We start from the raw sequence: 27,512 nt of genomic DNA, 5'->3' as shown, positions 1-27,512 counted from the left end.
AGTCCCCATCCGAACGGCTGCGAATCTGCCCACCATTATGCGGACTGTTTTGCATCTATTCATTCACCATTGAATGGCACTTTGGAGAGTGTCTGAGGGATATTAATCTTTGTGAGATTTCTGCAAAATCTTGGGCATAAGGGTCTCTTCAAATCTTCATTCATTAAGTGGCATTTTGAGTGAGAGAGGTAGAGCTCCATTGCCACGTCCTTCTATGTGAGGGAGAGTGAAAGAGAGAGAGCTTCTATGTGAGAACTGTGAGCATTTCTGAAACCGATCCCGTCAAGTGGGAAGACTCCGTTGGACACCCACACGCTTAATAGCACAACTTTAGAACCACAATTTGAAATGAACAACTTAATACAACTTGAATTCGAAATGAAATGAAATGGAAAGTTGGACACCAGCACTGGGGCCGGAACGGGCCGACCCCCCCCTCAATATATGATATATTTATTGGGAGTATTTAACAAATACAATGCTCCATGGGTTCCAAGAACCAGATGATGTCCATGTACATATGAAAACAGTACCAAACAAATAGGCTTGAAGTCGACGTTCGAAGTAGATACTCGAAGCAGAACGACCACTAGCGTGGTCCAGTCTCTACGGTCCTGTGCTTTCACTGGACTCCGCGGAGAGCGCCTCACTGGTGTTACGAGACCACGCACAAACAAGCGCTCTCGTACTAACGCCTGGCTCTCCCGATCTCAGCACCTTTGGACCGAGGTTCTCCAATAGAGCTTGGGCTACCCGGCACCGAACGGGTGTTACCGTGGGGGATGAATCCCTTATCAGATTTAACACAAAGTACTTTATTTAAATCTGAAAATTCACTTACTTGTGGATGGCAGAGGGAAGTCCAATACCCATGTGTGCAGTTATTAGTGGAGGATACCAAGGATGTAGCCGCCTGACTGTAAGAATACACACAGAGTCGCCTGGAGCTGGACATGGCGTAGAGGAGCAGCCGACTGTGGAAGAGCAGAGGCGTGGTCTGTTTGTAGAAGTCGTCTGCAGCCTGTGTTGCTTGTAGTGCAGAAAATTCAGCCACTTATATAGACCCCAGCCGCCTGGTTGTGTGTAGCCATACACAGCCGTCTGAGATAACTGGCGCAGAGAGGGCAGCCTGCTGGGTGTGCAGTTCAGCTACGCCTGGCTGCAACTTGCGCAGCCCACCTGTAGGAGAGGAGATGGGGTAGGCGCCTGTAGAAGAGTATGCGCAGCCACCCGTAGCATATACAGCCGCCAGTAGAAGAGCATGCACAGCCTGTTATGAAGGGAGAGGACACACACACACACGCACGCAGTTGCCTGCAAGAGGAGGCAGCGCAGCCTGCAAGGAGTAGCAGCCAATCACTTGGATGAGAGTTGCGCTTACTTGCAGTGCAGAGAGCACAGTCGCCGCTTGGAGGATTAGCGCAGCCGTCAGCCAACAAATCAACGCAGAGATGGTCGCCGATGGATGTACTACCAAAGGTGGTCGTTTTTTTTATAAAATTAAAGTGGGGTTACACTATAGTGATTTCCACGCTTGCATGTGGGTGACCAGTGTGGGTAGGTGACCATGCACCCACCCCCACACACACTTAAGTGGGGCTCCCCACCTTGGCCCCTGAGTGGGTGCCCAAAGGGGGTGCCCTCTTTTAAGTGAATGTGAACATTTAACCTTATAAAACAAAGGGTTAGAATATAAAATATTTAAATAACATGTGCCATATACTTACCACCTGTTCACATGCACCAAAACTCGTCAGAATACAGAACAGACTTCACGACTCACTGGCAGGCGTCCCCGCTCAGTAAGTAACACGTCAAGTTGGCAAACACAAAAATACATGTCATGCGAAAACAGTTTCAAACATGCAAATCATGTGTGCATGTGCAAATAGTAACATGGACATATCTCCCGTTCATGGAACAAGTACAAAATATGTGTCGGCACAAAACTGGCACGACGTAAAACATAAAAACCTGGTCTTCCTATGGAGTGACAGTCCCATAGGTAAGACACAGTTCTAGGCACGAGTTTCCCTATGGTGTGACAGTCCCATAGGCAAAAACACGGCACGAATACTGGCTCTTCCATGGCGTGACAATCACATGGGTCGAACACAGTCCAGGTCATACACGGGTGGCACCAGTCTGGCTCCCGTCCATGTCAGCAGAATACTGGCCTCTTCACATGAGACACCGGCCTGGCCTCAAGTGAACGAGACGCAAAAACTGGAGATGGACCTTTCGTTTCAAGCTTGTGAGAGGAGTGAAGTGAGTGTGAGAGAGAGGTGAGAAAGCAGTCTGTGTGAATGAGAGTGTGGAAGAGAGAGACATCTGTGTGAGAGGGAGTGCATGCAAGAGCATTGAAGCACCATTCATCCTCCTGTGTGGAGCTGCTCCAAGTCAACTCAGCGGACTGTAACTCCTACTCAGTGGAATGAGCTAACTCACCGCAGCAAGGAGGCTCTCTGTCATGGTCTCCTTGTAGCAAATCAGTGCATCCTGAAAGCATCTCTTTGATGGGTTTGCTGGGCACAACAGAGCAGCAGCTGAAGGCGACTTTCTGAGTGATGGAACCAGTGAGGCTTGGAGCCCAAACAAGAGCTCGCTCTCAGTAGTAAGCAAAGCTCTGAGATTCTCTACTCTCCAGCAAGAAGGCGACTATTTCATCCCTGAGCAAATGAGCAGTAGTAGTCCGAGCTCTTTCTGTGTGAAATGCAGCTGGAAAGTTCAGAAGCCTATCAAGAGGGAAAGTACAGTGTCAGAAGAGAACAGTTGCATATGATTTACATGCACTAAAGCTTACTCTATTATGTGACAGTGCAAATGCAGCTGCTGTTGCAATAACTACAACTGACCTCGTGAGTAAAAGTGTTGCTGTGGAGACCATGGTATGACAATGTTATCCAATAAGTGGTGTATATTTGTTGTGTATATTTGTTCCTTCTCATATTTGGCATCCTTATGCCTCTAAAGTCTCTGTAATGTTATGAAGGTTGGAGGCACAAACGTGAGACTTGGGGGGATGGCCAAAGGTTCTGGTATGATCCATCCAAATATGGCCACCATGCTCGGGGTATGATTCTTTTTTATTCTTTTGAAGATATGAGTTTGTCAATGTAAGGCCCAGATTTTGATGATTAGACTACATATAACTCTTTTTGTCTCCATAAAAGGTTGTAACTTGTGATGCTCGGGTGGCGGTTGATGTTTGGCGGTCAATGGTGCAAACAGCAGTTGGACGGAGTTTCAATCAAATAACGGTCAGTCATTACCTCCTATTGCTAAAAGTATCAGCTCCTTCCTATGTGTCTTGTCCATGCGATTTCTTTCCCTTTTTCTAAGAAAAGGATAGATACATATATCATGTGCATTGAAAGGGTACTTATAAAAGCCCTTACACGAGAACCTTGCCCTATAAAATGACACATTTCTTATAAATTCTTATTTTTTTTTTCAAATCACATACAACCATTCTGTAACCTTCAATGTGGAACCTTCCAATAGTTCTCTTTCAACTCTTGATACATTCTACTGTGAGAGCTTTCAGTCTAAAATTGTTGAATATGACAATGTTAGGCTTGGAATTGTCTACTCTGAAGTTGGCTGGTTAAATTCACCAAACACTTAGGCCTTTACATATCATCCTCGTAAGAGATATGCACATTTGTAGTGGAATTGTATGTAGGAGTTAGGAGGTATTAGTGCTAGGCACACTATGCCTTAGAGCATTTTAGTTTGAGTGGGTTTTAAACCTTAGAGTCACTTACACCTTTATAGGAACACATGGTAATTATGGTTGGACCCCCTTTGGGCCTTTGATTTAGGGGCTTTTACTTTAGTTAATGAAACTTTCTTAATGAAACTTTCTTTCACACATACTGACATGTGAGTTTCCACCGCCAACTCTAAGCTCTCTCTGTGCTCGTCAAGTTCTGTGTTCTACTTTTGTGTGTGTCGTCTCCACCTGCAGCAAGCTCTTCATAGCCATACAAGCTAACATTTGGTATCAGAGCCATCTTTAGCTGCTGTCATCAAAGCTGCTCACACAGAGCCCGTCGCCACCCACACAAAGGTGCACCCGCCCCATCGCTGCCACTCGCCCCAGCGAGTGGCGGCGATGCCCATATTTTTGGGCAGTGCCACTGGAGGGCGCACCACTGCCGCCCAGCCTGTCGGCGGCACTAGCGCTGAGCTTTCCGCTGCTGCCACGTACATGCCCACTTCCGCCTCTGCAGTGCCCGCCTCTTCCCAGATCTGAGATTGCTGCCAGCAGCAAGACTTCCAACAGTTGCAGAGCTTCGTGATAACTACGAGGTGGGCACTTCTTGGAGGGTCTTCTTAGCAAGTCCGAGCCAGCTCACTAGGAGTAGAGGAAGGGATTACCAGTAGTCCAGATCAGGATCTTGTTCATACATAGGAATACTCAGATTCTTTGAGGGACGGCAGCTGGCAGACTTTAGTACTCCACAGGGGGAGTTTGGCACTGCAATAGAGCAGCAACCAGGCGACACAGGCACACTACAATACTTCATAGGCGGCTCGTGGGCACTACAAAGAGGTGGCTTCTTACGGGTCATGGTGCATCGACAAAAAGGGTGCTCTTGAAGTCATCAGCTATATTTTTGATACAGTGCATTTGAGCTTTTGTACTACAGTTCAGTACTCTTGCAGGCACAAAGATCCGTGTTGGAGATTCTTGCTCTAGCACTTGTGTTTGCAGTGGGCTATTTGCATTGTTGAACAGTGATGGCACATGCACATGATGTATGTGGGGTGTTAACCCAAGAGGATAAGTTGGACGGAACCAACTACTTGTGGAGTTTTATGATTCATAATGTGTCGGTAGCCAAAGGGCTTTGGGTTATCGTGTCAAGTGACGATACACGCCCACTTAGAGAATAGCTGCACAAAGGGTTGGAGATGGACAGGTTACAGATCTTCCTCCCTCTACAAAGGAACAAAGGAGTTTGTCTCATGTGCATGACACTTCGTACTGTGTAAAAGGCATTTCGTGCTTGCTAATGGCAAGCAAAATCAAATGAAAGATGTGCTTTATGTACCATGCATAAAGAAGAACTTGGTGTCAGTGTCTTCTATTGCTATGCAAGGTTTGCATGTGGAGTTCACGGGTGAGATGTAACTATTTGGCCCTTGGAGCTCTTCTCACATGATGGAACTCATGCTCGGACACTTGAATAGATTGATGGATACATGGGAACATGGTTCCTAAAGCTGGCATTAGACAAAACATGAGTATTGGTCAAAAAGCAATAAAAAGCAAAAAGTCAAACTATGTTGACCAAAAGCTGAGGGCACCATTGGAAAGAGGACATCGAACTGGATCAAAAAGCTACAAGCCACTTTTCCAAAAAGCAACTCCAAGGCCAAAAAGCAAGGCCCTAAAGCTACAGAGCACAAATCAAGAACTTTAGCTATTATGAATATTTAAATGAGAAAAAGAAAAAGCAACTAGATAAAGCGAAAGCAAAGCAAGGCAAAAGCAAGGACCCCTTTTCAAGTATATGAGAAGCTTGCACCCTCTTGGAGAATCATAAAATTTTGGAGAGCCATCTTTGAAGGCTTGATCATCATCCTCATCATCAAAATCTCCCTCTCCACCCTCAGCCTCTGTCCTGGCTGCAGTGCTGCCTCTACCAAGCTAAACCACCAATGGCGCCACCGCCCTAGAGCCGCCTGATGCCGTTGCCTAGAATGTGCCTCCGCCGTCTAAAGCTCGCCGCCCAGAGCCTGTCTCCGCCACTTTTTGATTTGTTTCCGTTGCCGCTGCCGCCTTAGAGTGCCTGCTGTAGTGCCCACTGCGCTGCCCTGAGCTGTCTGTTCCGCCTCCTACTGTTGCCTCTGTATCTCTATGTAAGCAGCCTCTCTGCCATCAGCTAAACTCAGCCTCTACTTCGCCTCCTATTGCCGCCTCTGCGCCGACTTGAGGGAAGAGCTGTCGTCCTGAGTTGATTCATGTCCAACCCTACATCTACCACTTTGGAGTATACCTTTTGAGATTCTCTTTGTCTGGTTATGGTGTTGAGACACTTGTGGGAATCTGAGAGCATCAAACTTGATTCAGATATTGGATATTGGTACTAGCCCGGTGCGACACTTGTGGGTCATCCTCGTGGTGAGCTCGGCATTAGAGATCTTGTGCCTCGACCCCAACCTAGACATTGGCACTCTTGTTTGATATTGTTTTCATTTGTTGTATTGGTCCTAGTTTGGAAGAGCCCGTGGATTGTTCCTGAAATAAATTCCTGAAAAGGGAGAGGGGCCTGTTGCGGGACACCCAGTCAGGGTGCTGACCACAGAGGATATTGAGGAGATCCACCAGTGTCCGATGCGGCACATATTATGAGATGGAGGTACCTCCATAGTGTACCTTCCAGTTCCAGTTTCATTTTCTAGGTGCCAGTAGTATCATCTTTGTTTTTCATTTTCTGGGTTTTTTTAATCCAGACATTGTATCAGATCCACCATGATGTAACTTTTGGTCTCATAGGTCATTATGGCCTTTTGAAGACGTTAATATAACATTTCATTTCATTTCATTTCTCCCCCTTCTCAGGTACTCCGATTTGTCTCATAGGCCGAGTTCGGTCTTTTGGAAGACGTTAATAAAATCTTTCTTTCTTTCTTTCTTTCTCCCCCTTCTCTCTCTCTCTCTATCTCTCTTGGACACGTGGTTGAATCTATCAGTGCACGCCCCGCTGGGCTTAGAATGGTATCAAAGCAAGGATTTCTCTTGAAGAAATCTTTCTTGGCGTGACAGAGCCATGTCTAGAGTTGAGGGAGACCAAGGGCCTCAAGAAGGGAACAACTATGAAGCCAACATAGAACTTCTAGAAGGGAACCAAGGCCGCCAATCTATCTCTCATGAGACTGTGGCCATGACATCAACAGAATATCAAGATTTTAAAAAGTTCAGACTGTATCTTCAAGAAGAAGAGTTTCTAGCTTGGAGAGCCAAGAAGGAACAAGACCAAGAAGGGCTCGAATGTGTGAAGATTTCATCAAGGATCGAGCCACCGAAGCCGAAGGAATTGAAGTTGCTAAAGCCTGTCTTTGGGCCAAAGGAGTCACCATTGGAGAAGGATCCAGAGTTACTCGGTCTATTTCACGGAGTAAACAAGGAGGCTATCCCTAGGCCCGCTCTCTCGGATTCAGGACATGTCATATATGCTATGAGTTATGCCACATATGCTATGAGTAGTGTTCCTTCTTGGAGAGCCAAGAAAGAACAAGACCAAGAAGGGCTCGAATGTTTGAAGATTTCATCAAGGATCGAGCCACTGAAGCCGAAGGAATTGAAGTTGCTAAAGCCTATCTTCGGGCCAAAGGAGTCACCATTGGAGAAGGATCCATAGTTACCCGGTCTATTTCACGGAGTAAACAGGGAGGCTATCCCTAGGCCTGCTCTCTCAGATTCTGGACATGTCATATATGCTATGAGTTATGCCACATATGCTATGAGTAGTGCCACATGTGAACATGGGCTAACCAAGGGCACTTTTCTCCCTTTGGGCTTTTCCCCCGATATTAGGTATGAAAGGACACCACACAACAATATTCGAATTTATCGTGCCAAAAAATCGTAATACAGAATGATATTAAATAATTGATCATCAATAATAACAACCGCCTGTATTCAATGCAATTGATTATGAAATATATTTTCTAAGTGACACATATATACCAATTCACACAAAAAAGTTGGTTGTTCAACCCGTTTTGGGACACAGTACATTGGACGAGTCGGTATAATGCTCCGTGCACTCACGCCCCAAAAATTTATCTGGCATTATTTTTTTTTTGGGTCTTAAAGTGTATGTGAGTATGTTGAGTGGAATCAGATAAATGTGTAAGCATGGTTATTTGTGTGTGTGTGTGTGTGCGTATCAGTTTATATGTATGTGTGCATATGGCTACGTGTGTGTGAGGGAGTGGATTTATGTGAATGTGTGTTTATTTGTCTGTGTGTGTAAACAAAGGGATGGTGTAATGACCTCACCATTTGTCATTATTGGCAATAAATTTTATAGGCATCTCCTCCACATGTGATTACATTTAGATCATCCCGAAAAACAAGGGAGAAGATATTCATTGACAAAGGAAAGTTGATACGAAAGAAGCAAACTCTCAAAAATCATACATGAGCAACCAAATAATGAGAAGCCAATATTTTATTGTGTTTTTTTTAAATATATATGATCACAGATATATATATATATATATATATATATATATATATATATATATATATATATTTATATGAGCTTTAAATAAAACTTATAAAAAAACTCTTCAACAAAAAAGCTTTTAACAAGCTATAAAAAATAGAGCTTCGAAAAATAACAAAACAATATATTTATGTATGCATTAAAAACACTTTTCAAAAACCTTTAAAAAGCCTTTCAAGAAGCTATTAAAAGCTTTAAAACACTATCAGAAAGCCTTAAAAAGCTTTTCAAAAGGCTTTTCTAAAAATTTCAAAAGGCTTTTAAAAAAGTTCAAACAAAAGCTTAACAATGAACTTGCAAATTTTGTAGTGGGTTTTTTTATTAAACAAAATTTGCTGCCCTAGCTCCTCTTTATCTCCATCGTACGGTGCGCCCAAAGCTCATCGAACATGCCTTGCAAGCAGAAGCCCCCACATGCTTCGTCGAGGTAGACCATAGTTCTTTTTGAAATTCCTTCAGATTTTCCTTGAGCGTTATAGGAGATTTCAAAGGATTTTTATAGTTGTTTGCTGCACAATTTCTGAAGCGTCGATTCGCTGGTTTGTGTAACCTGTGTGCTATTTGGTTTGTGTAATCGTCGAAATGAAGCATGTTAGGTTGGCTTTTGCACTGCATGGCCATGGAGCAAGCCCACACATGTTCTATTACTACATAGCCCACACATGTTCTGTATTACACATGTGGGCTTTCTACATAGCCATGCCATAGACATGGCACATGCAACAAAAACATGTTTTTGTTGCTATTACTGCATCCAGCACAAATCAGGTGAGAAATGAAATGAAATGAAATGTTATATTAACGTCTTCAAAAGGCCAAAGTGACCTATGAGACCAAAGTTACAACCATGTTGATGTGACATCTGATACACTGTCTGGAAAAGAAAAGAAAGAACTGAAGGTAAGTATCTAGCCCTACAATACATCAGTAGGGAGCAAGCAGCAACTAGGGAGAGTGGGAAGCTAATGCTACTAGTCAAAATGGGGTACATGAGTACATGGATACATGAATACATGAATATGGGGGAGTACAAAAGTGACAGTGAGTACAACAGTATATGGCTGGAGTGGTAATCATCCTAGGAGCTCTAGCATGGGTCTCTGCCGTGGCTTGGATATCTGCCATAGTGAGATGCCTGGTCAGGCGAGTCCGATGCCTTGCAATGATGCTCTGAATCCTCTGGTGTAGGCACCATCTCCGATGTGAGGATCCGCGAGCCCTCGGGGGTCTGGATCTGCCCAACTGGATAGCTCTCTCAACTAGAGTCCCACGGGGTGCCCATTGCTGGGCTGTCGGCTGTGTGTCCACCTGGGTAGTCCCTCTGAAGAAGTCAGTAATCTGTCTCTGTGTGGACTCCCTGCCAGTCGGGCGTCTGCAGCTGATAATGGACTCTCTGAGCCTACGGATCTCCAAGAGAGAAAAACCCAAGCATCGCTGGTCACAATAGTCCATGACTCTAGCCAGTGGTCCAAATCCCTCTCTGAAAAGGCAATGGTAGCACCCTCGAATCTCATAATATGCTGTGCAGCAACAGATGTAGTGCTCCTCTGTCTTTGGCTCTATCCAACAAATCGTGTCCCGTGGAGGTATGCCTCTAAATCTGCCTGTCTCTATCTCTAACTGATGTGAAGAGGTGCGGATCTGCCCAATAGCGCACCTCAATCCATGAGATAGATGGGTATCCATGTAGCTCGGTCTAAGTGTTAAGCCATCCTCAGTGGTGCAGAGAAGATGGTCTCTATAGAAAGCCATCTTCATCTTCCCAACTCCTGTGAGGGCTCTAGCCATGTCCTCCTAGTGTCCAACTGAATGAGGTCCTGTCTGATGACTCTACTAATCTCAGAATGTGTCAAGGTGAGAGGGTGCCTCCAGAGAGTACTACAAGGGTGGAAGTCTATCTAAACTGAACCCATGGAGCTCAAACCAGGATGCTATCTGCGCATACCAACATGAAGTGTCTCCCTCCATGGCTAGCTGATGAGAGGACTCTAAAGCAAGTCGTGCATACCGGTGTCGAGGAAGCTCCCAGGTGCTATTAATGAAGGACACTGATCTGGCAAGAGCCTCGACTACGATCGGTGGCGCTCCCATCTCAGCTCGGATAATCTCATGGGGTACCGAGGCCTTAGCCCGAATCATCCTGGAGATCATGGACACAAGTGGTCTCTCCATCGATCTCCATCCATCGTATGTGCGTCCTGATCGACTGTGACGATCTAGGCTTGGCGCCCATATCTGTACTCCATATAGCGTAGCCGATGTGACCAGCGTGTCAAAAAGCCACAGCTTAGTGCGTGGCTCCTGAAACTGTACCTGTGAGCACATCCTCTCTAGACCTCCTAGTGCTGCATATCCTCTAGTCATTCTGGCCTCTGCTGCCCCCCTCATGGAAAATGTGGGCCCAGTGAACACCACTCCAAGATATGTGTATGAGTCAACATACTCCACTGTCTCCTGCCCATATGTGAAAATAAGCGCTGATCTCCAGACCCACTGAGCTGTAGTGTTAAACACCATAACCTTGGTCTTACCAAGGTTAATTGAGAGCCCACTATCCTGTGCATAAGCATGTAAAGTATCCAAGTGCCTCTGCATACCCTCTCGTGAGTCTGCTATAAGCACAATATCATCAGCATATAAGAGCAGAGGTATCCAAGTGCCAGCCAACTGGGCTCCTCTGTCCCCTCGTGTCCCAATATAATCAGAGATCTCATCAATGTATAGTCCAAATAGAGTCGGAGAGAGCGGGCAGCCCTGTTTCACCCCTATAGTGGAGTGTACTGGCTGGGAGAGACCCTCTGAAGTCCGCACCTGCCCAACTACTGTCTCATAAAGTGCCATAATACCCCAAATGAGCTCACATGGAACCCCCAAGTCTTGTAACCTGCGCATCAGTCTAGCTCTGGGCACTGTGTCAAAGGCCTTGCGGAAATCCTCAAAGCCATAGTAGATCCTCCTCCCATGTGCTCTGCCCTCCTCAATGATAGCCCTGAGGGTAAAGATATGATCCAAAGTAGAGAATCTCCTCCTGAAACCGGCTTGTCCCTGAGCTCGGACCCCTTGTCTCTGTGCCCATCTGCTCAACTCCTACTCAAGAATAGAGGCATATAGCTTGGCCAGCGAGTGACCAATCATAATGGTGCGGTAGTTAGTCGGCAGGCTCGGATCTCCAGACTTGAGTACCGGCACAATCGTAGAAGTACTCCAAGTCCCAGGAAACCCCTCACACATGGCTCTATTAAACATGAGAGCTAGCAAGTCTGCAATCATATCTCTAGCATGTATGAAATGCTCGGCTACAATGCCCTCATGATCCTGTGCCCTCCTTGTATGCAATCTGTTGATGGCCCTCCTCACCATCTCTGCTGTGAAGAAGGTGGACAAGGCCCTGGAGGGTTCGGTAGTGGTGGCTGCTCTGGTACTGTGTAGAGGGAGGCTGCATACTCGCCCCATGTATCTGGAGAGGTAATGGCCGGAGGCGGGGGGTGCTCTTTAAGAAATCTCCAGGCCTCCCCAGAATCCTGACTCAAAAACAGCTGATACATGTCTCTCTCTATCCGATCTAAGAATGCTCTCTTCTTCCGCCGAATGAGGCATCGGAAGATGATGCGTGACTGTCTATATGTAGTAACACCTGTGGCCACCTCTCTCTGTAGCTGGGCTCTGAGCTCCCTACAGTCATCATCATACCAACTATTCTGGGGCAAGCTCCCAGGACGTGGTCGTACTGTGGGCTGCGTGTGTGGGAAGGCCGTTGCCGCAGCTGTATGTAAAGCCTCTGTCAGGATCTGTGTGAGCTTTGCTAATGACCTCTGTGGATCCTCTGCACTCAAGAGAGAGAGAGAGTGATCTTATGCTCTCTTCAGAGACAGCATCACATGGGAGTTGAGAAATTATTCTACATTTCTTTGATAAGATTCTCCAGTTCAATTATTTCGTGTGTGAGGGGCCATGAACATGGTTTTTTAATCCTTTATGAACATGGTATTTTGTGTGCGAGTATCTATGAACATGACTTCCTGACGAACGTCTTGAAGAGCACAAAGACTTGAAGGACTTCATTGCTTACTTCATGGCTATGCAACTTAAAACATAACCCTAGTGCTACTTTTCTTCTATCATAACACTGTAAGAGACAAACCTATCTTCTGAATCACCCTTCCCTTTCTAGGTTATTGAGAAACTTTTTTCTCTCCAATGTTAGATGACGTGGTGATAGAGGTACCCCACCTCCCAGATGCACCCTATTTTAGCTGAATAAGTGGTTACTGTCAATAGTGGTGATTTGCCTCTTTTCAGGATGCTTGTCAAGGACCCTCTTCAAATAGTGGATCAAGTCATGCTTTTGAGCCGCCACGGTGCCATTTATTACGGCAAGAGTGCGGATGTGGCAAGTCTGTCAAGGGAATGCCTAATTTGCTGGCAGACTAGACATACATGCAGCCTTGCAGGCAGAAGAAAACCCAACATCGGCCCTTACGACGCTTCGGCTGTATGCTCATCTGCTGGCATCTCTTGAAGCTGTTGATCTGCTATTTGAGTTCCTTCACATGTACAACTTTCCAGGACGGCCCTACTGTATAGGTAATGTGCTGCCATTGCATTTTTGAGCTGAAGCGACCTGTGTTGACGTCATCAAGCTGAATGGATGGCACCTGTATGGATAGGAGCAGTGTTGGCTATCACCTGTGAAATTTCTGAGCATTTGAGAGATTCAAGACTTTACAGCATTGGGATCAGAGCAGAGACTCAGTGCAGCCAGGAGACTTGAAAAGCAGCCCGTGTCATCAAGAACCATTCATAGTATTGGTAAAAGATAAATGCATTGTTTGCTTGTATGTGGCATCAACTCGTAAAGTGGATGATGGCCGTTTGTCCTAAACATGTTTGAGTTTGAAGTTGTAACAATAAGGGTTGCATGTATACTTGTGTGGCATGCTAATGGTGGATGCTGTTGTTTGTCTTTGGGAATTCTTGGACATTCACAACCACCTTGTTTGCAGGTGGATGGAGACACGAGCACAAATGACACCCTCTTGGCGTTGACTAGTGGTGCTTCTGGGTGTGATCTAATTTCAAGTATTGATAGTCATGAAGCACAGCAATTGCAAAGAGCCCTTGATGCTGTGGGAACGTTCTCCTTTTCCTACCTAAGTAATCATTATTTTGTCTGTGCAGTGTGCTTGTGTGTCCACGGACAAACTTTTGTCATTAATCTTGTTTTAACAGGTTTTGCAAGGGTTGGCGAAATCTATCGCTTGGGATGGTGAAGGTGCAACTTGTTTGATTGAGGCAAGTCTTTCTCCCTCTGCTGCTTTTTTTTTTTCTCCTCGTAGTGGTCTATACATGATAGTATAGGTGCCAGATTTTGAACTTGCACCCCCTCCTGGGCAGTGTTGTATCATATCGTTTGGGCAAGCGTCAGTGGACACCTTCAGTTCTCTCCATAATGCTAGACCCCCCAAGCCACATCTTGGGGCGTCTAGATACAGCCTCCCTGACTTTCTAAGGGGATACATTTCTACTGAAGTATCAAAAGTCTTTGTTCTTTTGGAAGGAGCGACAGGGGGTGTGTTACCTTGTCAAATACAGGTGACATGCCAACTCGCTCTGAGGACTGCCATTGGTCAGTAATGTGTGTGGTCACACATAAAAGGGCTGGATACAGGAGTGTATGGAGAAAGTGGCTTGGAACATAAGATTGTGGTATATTTTCCTACAAAAAATGTGGCATGCAACACCTACAAGTTTTCTCACCTCAAGCATATTGAGATAGAAGAGATCTTTTTAAATGCCCGTGTCATGGGACCTTGCGAGACAACACAGAGAGTCTCACTATGTAGCCAAGTAAGGGACAAGCTGACAGGTGAGGGTGATGATCAGCTGCAGCTAGATTATGGGTGGACAAAAATTCAAGCAGGGTGTCCACAAGAGGGCCCAAAACATAGGTAAAATGCATGAACATGCAAGTCCACTACATCCAACCAGACGATCAGCATGCCAGTGCATTGTTATAAATCGTTCAGCAGTGGACAAATCCCAAACACTCCAATTCATAGTAGAAGATTTTTGATGTTTTAAGAGATCTAGACCCAAAAGATGCAAAGTTGGAGTGACTGGGTTGTTTTTTTGTTGTTGTGGGAGAGGGGGGGGTTCTTTACTCCCATGAAATCCATTTGCAGCATTCCTCGCATGGATGAAACTTGAAAGGGATTATTTCTTTCCAATTTGTAAGAGGCACATGCATTGTACCACTATTTTCTTCCTTCTGACTTGAGAGAAGATCGTTTCAAATTTTACCCAATTCAGGTTAAAGTGACAGGCGCAGATACAGAAGCTGCTGCGGCAGCCGTGGCACGAGCTGTAGCAGCATCCTCTCTCACCAAGGTTTGGGACCTCGTTTGGACTTTGTCTCTGTGTACACTCTTTTATGAAGAAGCATACTTTAACCTGTATAAATCTTGTTTCGCAATGTCGTGTGGTTATGGATGTATATAGGCTGCAGTGTATGGGAGGGACCCAAATTGGGGCCGCATTGCTTGTGCTGCAGGTTATGCAGGGGTCAACTTTAACCCTACTCAATTAAGAATCCATCTCGGAAACTTTCTACTCATGGAAGGTGGCCAACCACAAGCATTTGATCGGTATACCACTTAAGCCATGCTAGGTCATGTTGTTCAGCTGTCAAGCATGTAATTTAATTTTAGTGTTTTTCTATGGTGTGTGCTTGCCTGAGAAATCAGCGCATGCACACAAAAACTCCCACACAGGCTTGCACAACTACGTGCACACAACATACAAATATTTTCCTACATGCGTTCCTTGCTATGGATGTCTAGAATAAGTTCTCAATTTAAACCAGTAGTACTGTCTTCTCAGCCATCTTTCAGCTAAGCAAATGCTTGTTACTTGCCAACATATACATATACTCCAACCTTGGAGACTGACTCGATCCTTCGATCCCCCTCCAGTGTCACAAAAGAGTCCAAGATCCTTCGTACCCTACAGGTACTCCAAGATCCGCAATCCTGCATCTCAATGAGTCTTCAAAGGTGTTTGCATGAAGGAGCTGAACAGTCCTACTGGAAAACGCAAGTCCAATTCGGTGTTTAGCAACCAAATCAATGAACCGACAAGTTTCCGATATAAAGAGGCATCAATCTGCTCACAAGGATCATGTACAAAAAGATTGGTATTTTGGTCCTTTGGTGATGAAATAGGCTTGCAGTTCTCTATCCCAAAGGCCTGTAGCAACTTGTGAACATACCATTGCTAAAAAACAAAGAACCCCCTCTGGATTTGCCAAATCTCCAATCCCGAAAAGAAACGGAGTAAGCCGAAATCCGTCATCTCAAACTCCTCTGACAAGGTAGCCTTCGTCAAGGCTATGTGCTCCATATGATTGCGAGTGAGGACAAGATCATCCACATAGAGGATAATCAATGTGACCATACCGCATTCCCGAAAGAGATACAAGTTCGGATCTGCAAAACTGATCTCTGGAAACCTTGTCTGTGAAAGAAAGCATCGATCTTCTGGTTCCAAGCCTTGGGAGCTTGTTTCAGACCATACAAGGCCTTCCGCTACCTCTAAACCATACCTTTGGAGCCCGGAACCTCAAAGCATGGAGGTTGCTCAACATACCCCTCCTCCTGTAAATCACCATTCAGGAACACAGATTTAACATCCATCTAATACATCAACTAGTGCTGATGAGAGGCAAGGGCAAGAACACTTTGAATCGTGGCCATCCTAGTTGTTGGTGCAAAAGTGACCTCATACTCGATGCCTGGTCGCTGAGCATAGCCCCCAGCCCACAAGTCTGTCTGACCTTGTGCTTGTCCACGAACCCATCGGACTTATACTTGGTTTTGTAGACCCACTTGACACGAATGATTGACCGTTTCATCGGCCTCGGAACCCACTCCCAAGTCCCATTCTTCTCTATGGCCTCTAGTTCCACTTGCATGGCTTTCCTCCAAGTCTCTTGGGAAAGAGCTTCCTTAACTGAAGTAGGCTCCTTGTTCTGAACGATACGAGACATCAAGGCATAATTTACTTGTAAATGCTTCTCTGACTGACATTTGTCACTAACTCTATGCGATGTTCGAGGTCCATCCTCTGTGGTCCACCCAGAGGGATACTCCGTCACACCAGACTCTCGAATGGTATCCAACAACCATTTCGGTACCCGAACAGAATGCGGAGCCTCTTGTTGGTTGCTGTGGCAAATCTCCAACCTTGGGATCAACCTCTCTTGTTGACTAAGGCTGGCTAGCTGGAACAATAGCCCGGGACTCATCCTCGTACTCATTTGGCTCTCCAAGAAGCGGTGGCTCCTCAACAGTGGAACCTGGAACATGCTCATCAAAGGCAACATCTCTGCTGAGACAACAACCTCATTCCGCTCCGAGTCATATAACTTGTAGCCTTTGGAAAGAGATTGGGACTTGGAGTCGAGCTTCCCCTCCGCTTCTTTGGAATGTGAACATAGGCATCACTCCCAAAAACACGGAAATGGGAGACATTTGGTTTCTTGCCAAAATAATCCTCAAATGGAGTCATCTTAGGCATTGCAGTCGCGTCGGAGATGGGTTGAGGATATGGACAGCCGTAGTCATAACCTCTCTCCAAAGTGGACGAGGAAGGTCGTGATGCTCCAACATCGTCCTCGCCATCTCCACCACAGTCCGTTTCTTTTGCTAAACCACTCCATTCTCTGAAGGGGACCATTATTGGCCAGCTCCCACTTGATGCCATTCTCCGCACAAAACCACACAAAAGCATTGGAAGAGAACTCCCCTCCTTTGTCAGCCCAAACAATCTTCACCTGCAATCAAGACTCCTTTTCCACCAAAGCATACAGTCCTTGAACCGAGCAAAGGCTTGGTCCTTATGTGGCAGAAAGTACACCCATGTGAACCTGCTACAATCATTCACAATCAGCATGAAATACGAGGCTTCTCCCAAAGATGGGGTCTGCATAGGCCCACACAAGTCAGTGTGAACCAACTCCAGTGGTTTCGAAGCCCAGCTGGTAGCCTGCTTTGAAAAAGACTCCCTATGTTGCTTCCCACGAATGCAAGAACTGCAGTGTCTCTGCTTGCTGCCAACATCTGGCAAGCCATCCACCATTTGGTCTCGGAAAGCGTGCAGCCGCAACGCGTCCACATTCAAGTGGCCAAAATGAAAATGCCACAAATCACCGAGCCGAGTACCTGTGAGAGAAGAGAGTGTTGAGAGTTTGTTAATCCCATTCTCCACTCTGTCTTTCCAAACAACCTAGCTTGTTGCTCTGTCTCGGATAGCAACTGAATGCTCATCAAACTGCACCTGCATGCCAGTCTTGCGAACCTCATGCAGTGACAAAAGATGAAAGCCAAGAGATGGGACATAAAGAACCAGGGAGGAATGCTTCCCCCCTTTGCCATTAGGGACGATATCCAACCTGCCCTCATTGTGAATCGGGATAGTGGACTTGTCACCAATAAAGATGTGACCTGTTTGCATCTGAAGGTCCTGTAACAACTCTCGAGGAGGAGTCATGTGCCTGGAAGCACCACTGTGCAGAATCCACTCTCGAGTATCCCCAATGGTGAGACCAACTGCCTCCCTGCTTGAAGAAGATGAAGCTCCGGTGTCCATAATCTCCAAGTGCACAAAAGATGGAGTCTTCACGGCTGCAGCTGAAGGATCGGGACTCGGACATCTAGCCGCGGCGCGGCCTTTCCAATCGTTCCATCTCATGACTCGGCTCCACCGGCCCGTCGAGCACGTCATCATGCGTTTTCCTTGCGGGGCCTCACCCTTCACTTGCCTTCATGCCCGGTACAGCTCCACAGCCTAGACTCGAGGCTTTCCATCATGTGATAGTTCCATGTCCCGCCGGCCTGGCTGCGTCCCAGTCCGTCGGCACGGCATGGCTCGCCGGCCCACAACCCACGGTTCTAGATGAGGAATCTGCACCTTTCTCGGTGCTCCGCTGAGGACATTTCCTCCAGTAGTGACCCTTCTGGCCACAATGGTTACAGGTCCGCTCAGCCTTGAAGGCATCACAATCCGAGTTGGGCTTCTTCTCAGAAGACTTCGCCTGTGCCGCCCTGTGGAGGGTTCACAAATCGCTCCTCCTCGTCCAATATCATTGGCACAAGCTCCTCCCAAGTAATGGTGCTGAGCCTCCCGTTGGTGAGATCAAAGAGGAATAGAAAGCTGAGTACTGAGAGGACATATGAGACAATAGGGTGATGGCCATGTCCTCTTATGATATCTCCTTCCTAGCTTGAAGAACCTCCTGCTGAAGAGCCTGGAGTTTGTTGATGTGCTCCCGGATTGTCGAAGACTTTGTAGGATTCGTCACTCGCATCCGCACTTCCAAGGAAACTCTCTTCATGGGTGATACCCGATTGTACAGAGAGATTAAGTGCTACCAAATCCCTCGAGCTAGCGTCATGTGTTTGATATGATTGATCATTTGGGGTGTGCAATTGAGGAAGACGAAAAAGCGCACACGGGAATTGACACGATCCCACAACTGTGCTTGGGTCTCCCGCTCTTTGACTGATATCGAGGTGTCCTCCGCCGGATTTGGCCTTGAAACTCCAACTGTGATGAAGCCAGCCAAATCATAAGATTCCAAAACAGACTCCATCATCACCTTCCAAATGCCATAGTTGTTCCCGTCCAACTATCGGTCCACTCGGAACGTCGGGAGGGTGGGGATCTTCACAGGTTTCTCCGCCATCTCGAGCAAATATGCCATCTCAGGGGTTCACGTGGTCTTGTGAAGGGAGGGTGGGTGGGAATTTTTTTTGAAGAAGAGGCTGCGTTTTCTTGCAAGGTGGCTGTCGAGCATTGACGCCCGCCTTCTACCCGCTTCTCCACGTTCTATACGTCCCGGATACTCTCCAATCAGCATCAGCACCAAGTACAGCAGCCTTGCAAGCTCTCACTGTCTCCAAGCTTCAAGCCACCTTGGGCTCTGATACCATGTCGGAATGTGCAGCGGAAATGAGACAGAAATCTGAGAGCAAAAAAATGCAAGAGAGGAGAAGTGGTGTAAACTTTGCTATATACACAAGATAGTAGGTACATCCAATGTGGGGGGGTGAGGGGGGGGAGGTGTGCTATATATATGGCTAGGGGCGTGCAGTTGGCCAGAAGAAATGGGGCCGACAGCCCTTCTATGGGCCCACGACTAGGTCTATCCTAGTCAGCCAGCACATGGCCTGGTCGGCCAGCAGTTGGTCGGGCCCCTCATGGCCAGCCGACTCCTACAGGCCGACCAGAGGAAAGAAAAAAACAGCATAAAATAGCTGTCCCCCCCACAAGCCTTCAAAACTGGGAAAATGGACAAACTCAGGGACTCCTCCCGCGGGCGGGCACACCCACATCCTAGGCCCTCACTCCGTAAGGTATAATATGGTATAGACAGGAGATGAATGCTAACACACTGCAGCTGCATGGGCTATACCGATGGCTGTGGCCTTAAGCGTGGAGCCTTCATCTTGCCCCCCCCCCCCCCCCCCCCCCCCAAAAAAAAAAAAAAAAAAAAAAAAACTGACAACACTAGCACTCTCTCCCCCCCTTACCTAACCAGAGGCACGCGCCCTGAGGCAACGGTCACATGAGAGAAACATTAGGAGCAGTTAGCCTCTCCGAAGGCTACCCCAAGATTTAATTCCCAAGGATCACGTGAGCTATGTTGTTGGACTTGAGTTAGTTTAATCAGGTCCCCAGGAAGCCACACTTAGATGTGGCCAAACAGATTCTCAGCCCCCTCAGGATACAGGGCCCACCCCCCGCACCAAGTGATGAGCCGGCCTCCGGACCTCCACCTCAGCACCTTCCCCAAGAGCCGATCTAGCCTTGCTCCCCTCAGAATGCATCTGACAAAACAAGACAACGTCCCTCCTATCAGCATCCTCCCGAGCAGCCGAACCAGCCTTGCTTCCCTCAGGAGACTCCTATGAGGATCGATCATTCCTCGGGGTTTGCGTAGTCCTGCACCACTCCCACCCCATGCCCGCCAATGTTGAAGCAGAGGTTTCCTCTTACCCTTGAGCATGGCTCTAGGGACAGTCTAGGACGACGAGGCCGTGACCTAGACCCTGCATGGCCAGGCAGTGTATCACTCTCAGATGGTGGGAGACATTCAGGTCACAGACGCCATCATTGCATCCTAGGAGAGTTCTAGGATGGAGCTTCTTTGCCTCATCCCTTGGCGTAAGGGGCTGCACCTCTTCATTATTTTTCACCTCAGCTTCACAAGTTATTCATCTCATCCTAAAAGGAGGGGATAAGACAAACATAAGCCAATGGCAGCCGATTATACTGCTTGGGACTGCTTCTAAAATCTTGGCAAAAACAGTTAGTATAAGGTAGTAGCCTGAATTGCATCTCCGCAACTCCCCTTCCTCAACCTCCAAAGAGGCTTTACCTCTCTCTATCCTCAGTTCTTCCTATTTTAAGCATTTCTTCTACCTCTCTATCTGCTTCTTCCCAAATACGTCTAAGTGATGCAGACAAGGAGATTGTTTCCTTCTCTCTAGGAGAAGCCATTATTGCATTTTTAAAAATGCAAATAAAATGCAGAAATTAACAAGTTGGAAAAATACAGGGTACTTGCTGATTATTGTTCACAGAGCTTGTTGTCAGGTTCGGGCCTTTCAAATCTCTGTAGAGTTGGGTGCATAAGAAAAAATACATTATGGAAGTGTATTTTCAGCTGGCCAAAAGCTTATCGTCGATTTCTTGTGACATGCGTTAGTTGATGAGAGTCCACGTTGAAGTAAAAACGTTGAAAAAAGTTGACTAGTATTACTTGATAAAATGATATATATCAAGGTTAACAACCTTAGTATAGAAAACATTATAAAAGCCTTTCAAGGAGGATGATTAAAATGCTAGTGTCTGCACAGTAAAACACAAAAAAATACATTGGCAATCAAACAAATATTTTGGTTGGTGTATAGTCATCAAGTAGGATTTTTATTTGTATATAAACGTGATGTGTGAAGAAAGATAACATTTTTGGGTAATATTAGAGTAGAAAAGAAACAGCAAGGATCAATTACACAATGGGAGAGAGTGTATTGCATTATGAGAGAATTTGACTTATGTACAAGGCCATAGGTGTTCATACACACTTAAACTGTGGTCGATCTGGTACCCAAGGCTTATAAGTGTCCTTTTGCATACACAATGCTTAATCTCAAAATACATTAGAATCACAATTTTGTGTTCACCAGTGAACAAAGCTATATATGTAAGCTATCCTAAAGCGTGGTTTCAACAATTAGTAAGATAATAGAGAATTAGCTTGAATAGGGAAAATCCTAATTTTTTCAGGGGGTTTGCTTTCTTCTCACCACCCAACCACAGTGAAGTCTACCTTCACTTTCCTCAATTCATGCTATTTTCAAGTGAGAAACTACACGCCTTGCCCAATGCTTGCCATGTGGCCAATTACTTCTCTAAGGTGTAAACCCCTGGAGGGCTTTCACCTTAATTCTTCAACTAAGGCTCTAGGTGTCCACTTGGGCCTTTCTAATTCACATTGGCCACCCCAAGCTTAGCTTAAGCCCTCTAGACTCCCAATTACACACCGCCCCTAGGGGAATCTCGTAGATATAGAACATGTTACACCACTGTTCATGCATGGCCCTCATGTCTAAGAAACTCTTGCCATAGGTGGCGATGTGCCCTGTGTCTTGTGATGACCACTTTAGCCCCAGCTCCATAGGGTCTATTTGTGCAAGCATAACTGGGTCTGCATCAAGGTCATACATATGCACTTGCATCCTGTCTGTTTGTGCATTGAAGTCATCCAAAAGCGGAAATTCTCCCTGTTGGGCAAGCTCCACGATGTCTGCAAACAAGGGGGCATATGGCGATTGTTCATCATGCAATAAAACTTATGCAAAGGTAGATGTCTCCGGTGGAAAATAACACACTTGAATGCGTGATGTCTGGAATCTTGGTCTGACCAGACACATCCACATGAACGAAGTCATTCTTTGGACCACCTTCAGTGCTCTGTTCAAGTGGGGCTTGAACATGCATGCCACTCTTGAGCCATGTACCCTCCTAGAGGCATGGGTGTGGCTCCTATAGGTAGACTCCCATACATATGCAGACACCTCGGGTAGCCATGTCTTGGGGCTCTGATGTGTCTCTTTGCCTCCCTGTATAGGGCTCTACAAGACCTCTTGGATCGGACCACAGAGTCCCATTGCAGTTCCATGTGGCCATGTGGAGGGTATTGGCGGTCCCATAGACCTTGCATAGCTATTAGGGTGCCGCACTTGGTAATGATGACAAGGCTGTCTTGGTATACTGTGCATTTACTGGCCTTTCTTGCCTCCATAACATGAACCATACCAAATTTTCGCCACTTCACGTGCAAAGGGGTGAGATCTTCCCTACAGAGTGGACACTTATTGGGTGATGATTGCCAAAATTTGGAAAGCTAGATGCGTAGAGGCTATGGATGGCACTCAACCCCATATGCATCATTTGGGCAGATACTGTACATACTCTTATAGACATTTGGACAAACCTTCCAGATCTGCAGAAGCTAGGCACACTGCTTTTGTGAGGGAGTCCCGGAGTTGGGACCATGAGGTTTTCTTCTCATCTACTCTGTCTGATTTCTATGGCATCATCGTATCCCAGATTACACCTTGTATTTTGGGATGATGTCTCTTCCAGCCGATGGCCATGATTTTGTACAGAAATTTTCATATTCAATGAAATTCTCATATTTTGCAAAAAATAAAAAAACTTGGGCCATGAGCTCAGTGGTAATAAGAGCAGATGTGGTGGGTGAGGGTATATTTGTGATATCAATGTGGTCTTGATTGGCTGAATTGAGGAGCGTGCTTGTGTACGCTTGCAAAATGGCTGGATGAGTGATGAGGCAGGCTGATTTCCTTTCCAAGAAGCGAGCCCAAAAGTCTTTGTAGTTACAGCAGAGAATATTAAAGTGTTCTTTTTCATCTCTCTCAAGAAATTCTAATTTCTTGCGTCTCACAAAAACGTCTATACTTTATCTTGGTGTAACTGGCTTGTGTGTTATGGTGACTACACACTTCCTTCCAGTTCTGTGCAAAGCCCTGCATTCCATATCATACCATTCATTCTGGGAATTGGTGCCTTCTGAAGCTCTCTTGTGGACCGTAAAGAGAAAGTTCTATTGGGCTGGAGTATGGAGTGCATTGCTAAGAAGGGAGGCTCTCTTTGAGTGTGGAGAGGCTAACAGGGTAGACAAGTTAAAAGTTGCAAAGTCGGTCTTGTTCTTGTTGAGAGAAGTGATAGTGATGTGCTCTTGAGAGAAGTGATAGTGATGGTAAGTAACAAATTGAGTGGGGATTGGTGGTGGACACAGACTTTTGAGGCTGAAACAGAGGAGGCAATGGTCAGCTACTGGCAAGTGGGAGGACATGGAAATTTGGGCATATTCTGAATGGAGGTGGGGACCCTGTGTGTATGTGCGTGTGTGTGTGTGTGAGAAAGAAAGAAAGAAAGCTGTATTAACGTCTACTAGAGGCCGAACTCGACCTATGAGAGAGAGAGAGAGAGAGAAATGAAATGAAATGATATATTAACGTCTCTAAGAGGCCATAGTGGCCTACAAGGCCAAAACTGAGAGTACATCTGAAGTTGGTGTCTCATCAAAGAGAACAACTAAATGATTGTCGTACAGTTATAAGAACAGAACTGTAAGACTCCGAGATGATACTGAGTAGAAAATACTGAAAAATGTATATCAGGTAGATCCATGTATGCTGATCAGTTGAAGTGTTGCCCTCTCCTTAGATCAAGTATCTCCGCCATGGGGCTGTCTAGAATGGAGAGGTCGTAGAAGCGAGGTAGGCGCCTCCGATGCCGAGCAATAATGGCTCTGATTTGGCGATGGTGAGGATGCCGTGGTCGTGGGCGTGGCCGACGGGCACGACATAAAATAACTGCTCTATCAGTGGTGACTCCCTGGGAGCATGGTCGGTGCCCTGATGGCCCAATGGAGGAGGTATCAGGAGGGTGTGGGCTGGGTTGCTGGTGCTGGTGCTGGTGCCGAAGAAATCTGTCAGGGTCCTCTGTCGAGGTACATCATGGCTTGGCCTCCTGTCTGCCTGCAAAGAGGGTCTCTCTGTGTCTCCTGAGCTCAAAAGAAACAATCCCAGGCATCTTTGATCCTCAAACTCCATGACCCTGCGTAACGTCTACTAGAGAGAGAGAGAGAGAGAGAGAGAGAGAGAGAGAGAGAAATGAAATGAAATGAAAATGAAATGATATATTAACGTCTTCAAAAGGCCAAAATGACCTATGAGACCAAAAAGGTTACAACAATTAGTGGATCTGATACAATGTCTGTGTAAGGAAAGCTAAAAACAACTAAACAACTAACTGAAACTGAAACAACTATGAGGAAAAATACGGTACCAGGAGCTCCTAATGGATAACATCTGGGAGGAAAACTCCAGCAACAAAGGTAAGCATCATACACATCACTATCCAAAGATCTCTCATCGGTCGATGGCGGATATCCTCAATGTCCTCCATGGTGAGTACGCTGACCGGACATCTCCTATGCCGTGCTAGTATGGTCCTGATCCTCTGTTGTAGTCTCCGCCGGTGTCGAGATGGGCCTCTCATCTTGGGGCGCCTGGACCGCCCCAGCTCTATAGCCCGATCAATCAGTGTACCTCTGGTGCGGCTGTACTCTGGGGCTAGCTGCAATGCCTGCTGACCTGACTGCTCAATCTCTGGTCGAAAGAAGTCTGTAATCTGCCTCTGTAGGTGTCTCTCCCTCTCTGATCCCCTCCCTCTCAGGAGACCCTCTCTATGTCTACGCAGCTCCAGCAAGTACAATCCGAGGCATCTTTGATCCTGGTATCTCATGACTCTAGAAAGTGGTCCAAAGCCCTCTCTGAACAGGCAGTGAAAACGGCCTCGTATCTCATAATATACTGGACAGTGACGTATGTAATGTAACTCTGTCTCTGGCTCCATCTGGCACAGCTGACAAATCCTGGCCTCAGCTGGTACTCCTCTGAATCTGCCAGTCTCAATCTCTAGCTGGTGTGAGGATGTGCGCATCTGACCAATAGCACACCGTACCCCATGAGAAAGATGAGTATCCATGTAGCTGGGTCTAATCACAAATCCATCCTCCGTGAGCTGGAGAAGATGATCTCTATAGAAAGCCATCTTCGTACCAAGCTCGTGTGTCGGCTGTATCCATGTCCTCCTAGTGTCCAGCTGAGTCAAGTCTTGCCTGATAAAGAAAGATATATTAAGCGTCTACTAAAGACCCAATGGGCCTATGAGACCAAAGTGATACAATAATGTCCATGGCATATCTCATATCTCATCTCATGAGAGAGAAAGAAAGAAAGAAAGAAAGATATATTAAACGTCTCCTAAAGGCCGAAATGGCCCATGAGACCAAAACAAGGTACAACTGATGATGATGATGTCTCATCACATAACAAATCTGAAAGAAAGAATGAAAATAGTAACATCCTAAGAGAGCTAAGAGCTGAAAGCTGAACCGCCGAATCGTCGCGGTAAACTCCTCGGGTGGCAGGCAATGATGGCTCGAATCTGCCAATGGTGAGGGAGTCGTGGACGCGATCCTCGTGGTCGTGGGCGTCTCGCTCTACAGATGAGAGAGAGAGAAAGAGATGATGATGATGATGCCACTAGTTTCAGATTTACCAACGCATATTCATGGTTTTGAATGTGGTATTGCAGAGCTGCTGCTAGCCAGTATTTAAGAGAGGCTGGACAGAAACATGGGATTGTTCAAATAAACATATCGATTGGTAATGTGCAATAGTGGATGCTTTCTCAAAAATGCATTTCATAGCTTACATAAGGGATGGGGTAGAGCTTGTATATGCGTGAGTTAACACATCTGAACCCCTATACAGGTTGTGGAGACGGCTGCAGCCAAGCATGGGGCTGTGATCTGAGTTATGACTATGTCAAAATAAATGCTGAATACACAACATAAGAGGATCTTAGTTTTTTCAACACAATCCTTGATAGGTTGCAGGGTCTAAGTGTAGCACCTTTACCATGAGGTCCTAAGGACATTTTTCATAATTTGCATTAAAAAGAACTGGAATTATCTTCAAATACTTTGACTCGATGTTTTTTTTTGGGTGTCTTTTGAGAGAGAGAGAGAGAGAGAGAGAGATGACATCTCTCTCTCTCTCTCTCTCTCTCTCTCTCTTATGTGTGTAAAAAATATATTTACATACATTTTTCGGCATGTATGTGAGTGAGGGCACTCGTGTGTATGTGTGTGTGCATGCATGCACCCATACATACATGCAATATGTTTATATGCATGTACATATGTGTGTTAAAATTAATAACCCATTTGCCTTGCCTTCGGAATTAAAAAATTCAATAAATGTTTTATGTAATTACAAATTGGTCACTCCATATTGGATTACTAAGCCACTTAGAATGATTGTGGCACTTCGGTTTAAGTAAAGAACCATGTAATCAACATGATTTAAGTAATCTGAAATCTTGTATCAATCCAAGCTATTGAAGTCAAGGGGGGAGAAGTTCTACTTGCTATCATCCATAAGAAAACAATGAATAGTTTAGGCAAAGAAACTCATTTTTTAAAGTAGGACTTCAGATTTCTAAATGCATGAAAGTAATCATTTGGATCTAATGTAAGTTCTAAGATGGGAAAAAATGTTTGAATTAGTCTGTCGTAAAATCCATGCTTTAAGTGAATATTAATAATCATAGACACAAGAATCTTAATGTCCATGAAAAACAATGTACATCATACAAAGCATAAATTAATCATGTAAACAACAAAGAAGTGGGTGCATGTGTAAAATCTCAAGAAATGTATGGGTTTTTTAACACTAGTTCGGTTATGTAATGTGCCATAGAATTGTCTTTTTGTTTTTTTAGTGAATGCTGCCTGTGTTGTGACACGATATATTTCCACTTTTGTTGTAATTGTGATTTTTAGGGGGTTACAAACACATTTTTTGCTATGTATGTTTCACCAATGTAAATGTTCTTCAAGGTGTGTAGCATACATTACTAAAACAACATTTAAAAAAAATATTGGAAATAAGAATAAGGATCAATAATGCATCCCATTTTTCCTCAACAAATGAAGCCTCTATTATGTAGTGTCCTTAAAAAATCTAGGTGCTACACTAATACTTCTTTTTTAAGTCATTACTATCAATTGCAAACAAAAGTTGCGAGATGCAAGGGTACTAA

General features: G+C 45.6%; 1 protein-coding gene across 9 annotated transcripts in view; it reads left to right on the top strand.

Annotated features, from left to right (window-relative positions):
- The window catches only part of LOC147609401 (arginine biosynthesis protein ArgJ family), a 146,434-nt gene extending 120,047 nt beyond the window's left edge, over positions 1 to 26,387 (top strand). For 2 of the 9 annotated variants that reach the window (XM_086787467.1, XM_086787465.1), the window contains 10 exons: positions 2,819 to 2,888; positions 2,993 to 3,073; positions 3,174 to 3,260; positions 13,250 to 13,372; positions 13,476 to 13,538; positions 14,556 to 14,633; positions 14,745 to 14,890; positions 23,632 to 23,715; positions 26,001 to 26,071; positions 26,180 to 26,387. In XM_086787467.1, the coding sequence (XP_086643593.1) occupies positions 2,819 to 2,888; positions 2,993 to 3,073; positions 3,174 to 3,260; positions 13,250 to 13,372; positions 13,476 to 13,538; positions 14,556 to 14,633; positions 14,745 to 14,890; positions 23,632 to 23,715; positions 26,001 to 26,071; positions 26,180 to 26,262 (886 nt within the window). In that variant the 3' untranslated portion in view covers positions 26,263 to 26,387. The other 7 variants (XM_086787466.1, XR_015264225.1, XR_015264223.1 and 4 more) reach the window with 7 other exon arrangements.
- Positions 26,388 to 27,512: the final 1,125 nt, after the last annotated feature.

This window comes from Cibotium barometz, chromosome 51 (genome assembly GCF_041138505.1).
Source record: "Cibotium barometz isolate CiBa-2024 chromosome 51, ASM4113850v1, whole genome shotgun sequence".
NCBI classification, from domain to species: domain Eukaryota; kingdom Viridiplantae; phylum Streptophyta; class Polypodiopsida; order Cyatheales; family Cibotiaceae; genus Cibotium; species Cibotium barometz.
This window is presented reverse-complemented; position numbering and strand designations above follow the sequence as displayed.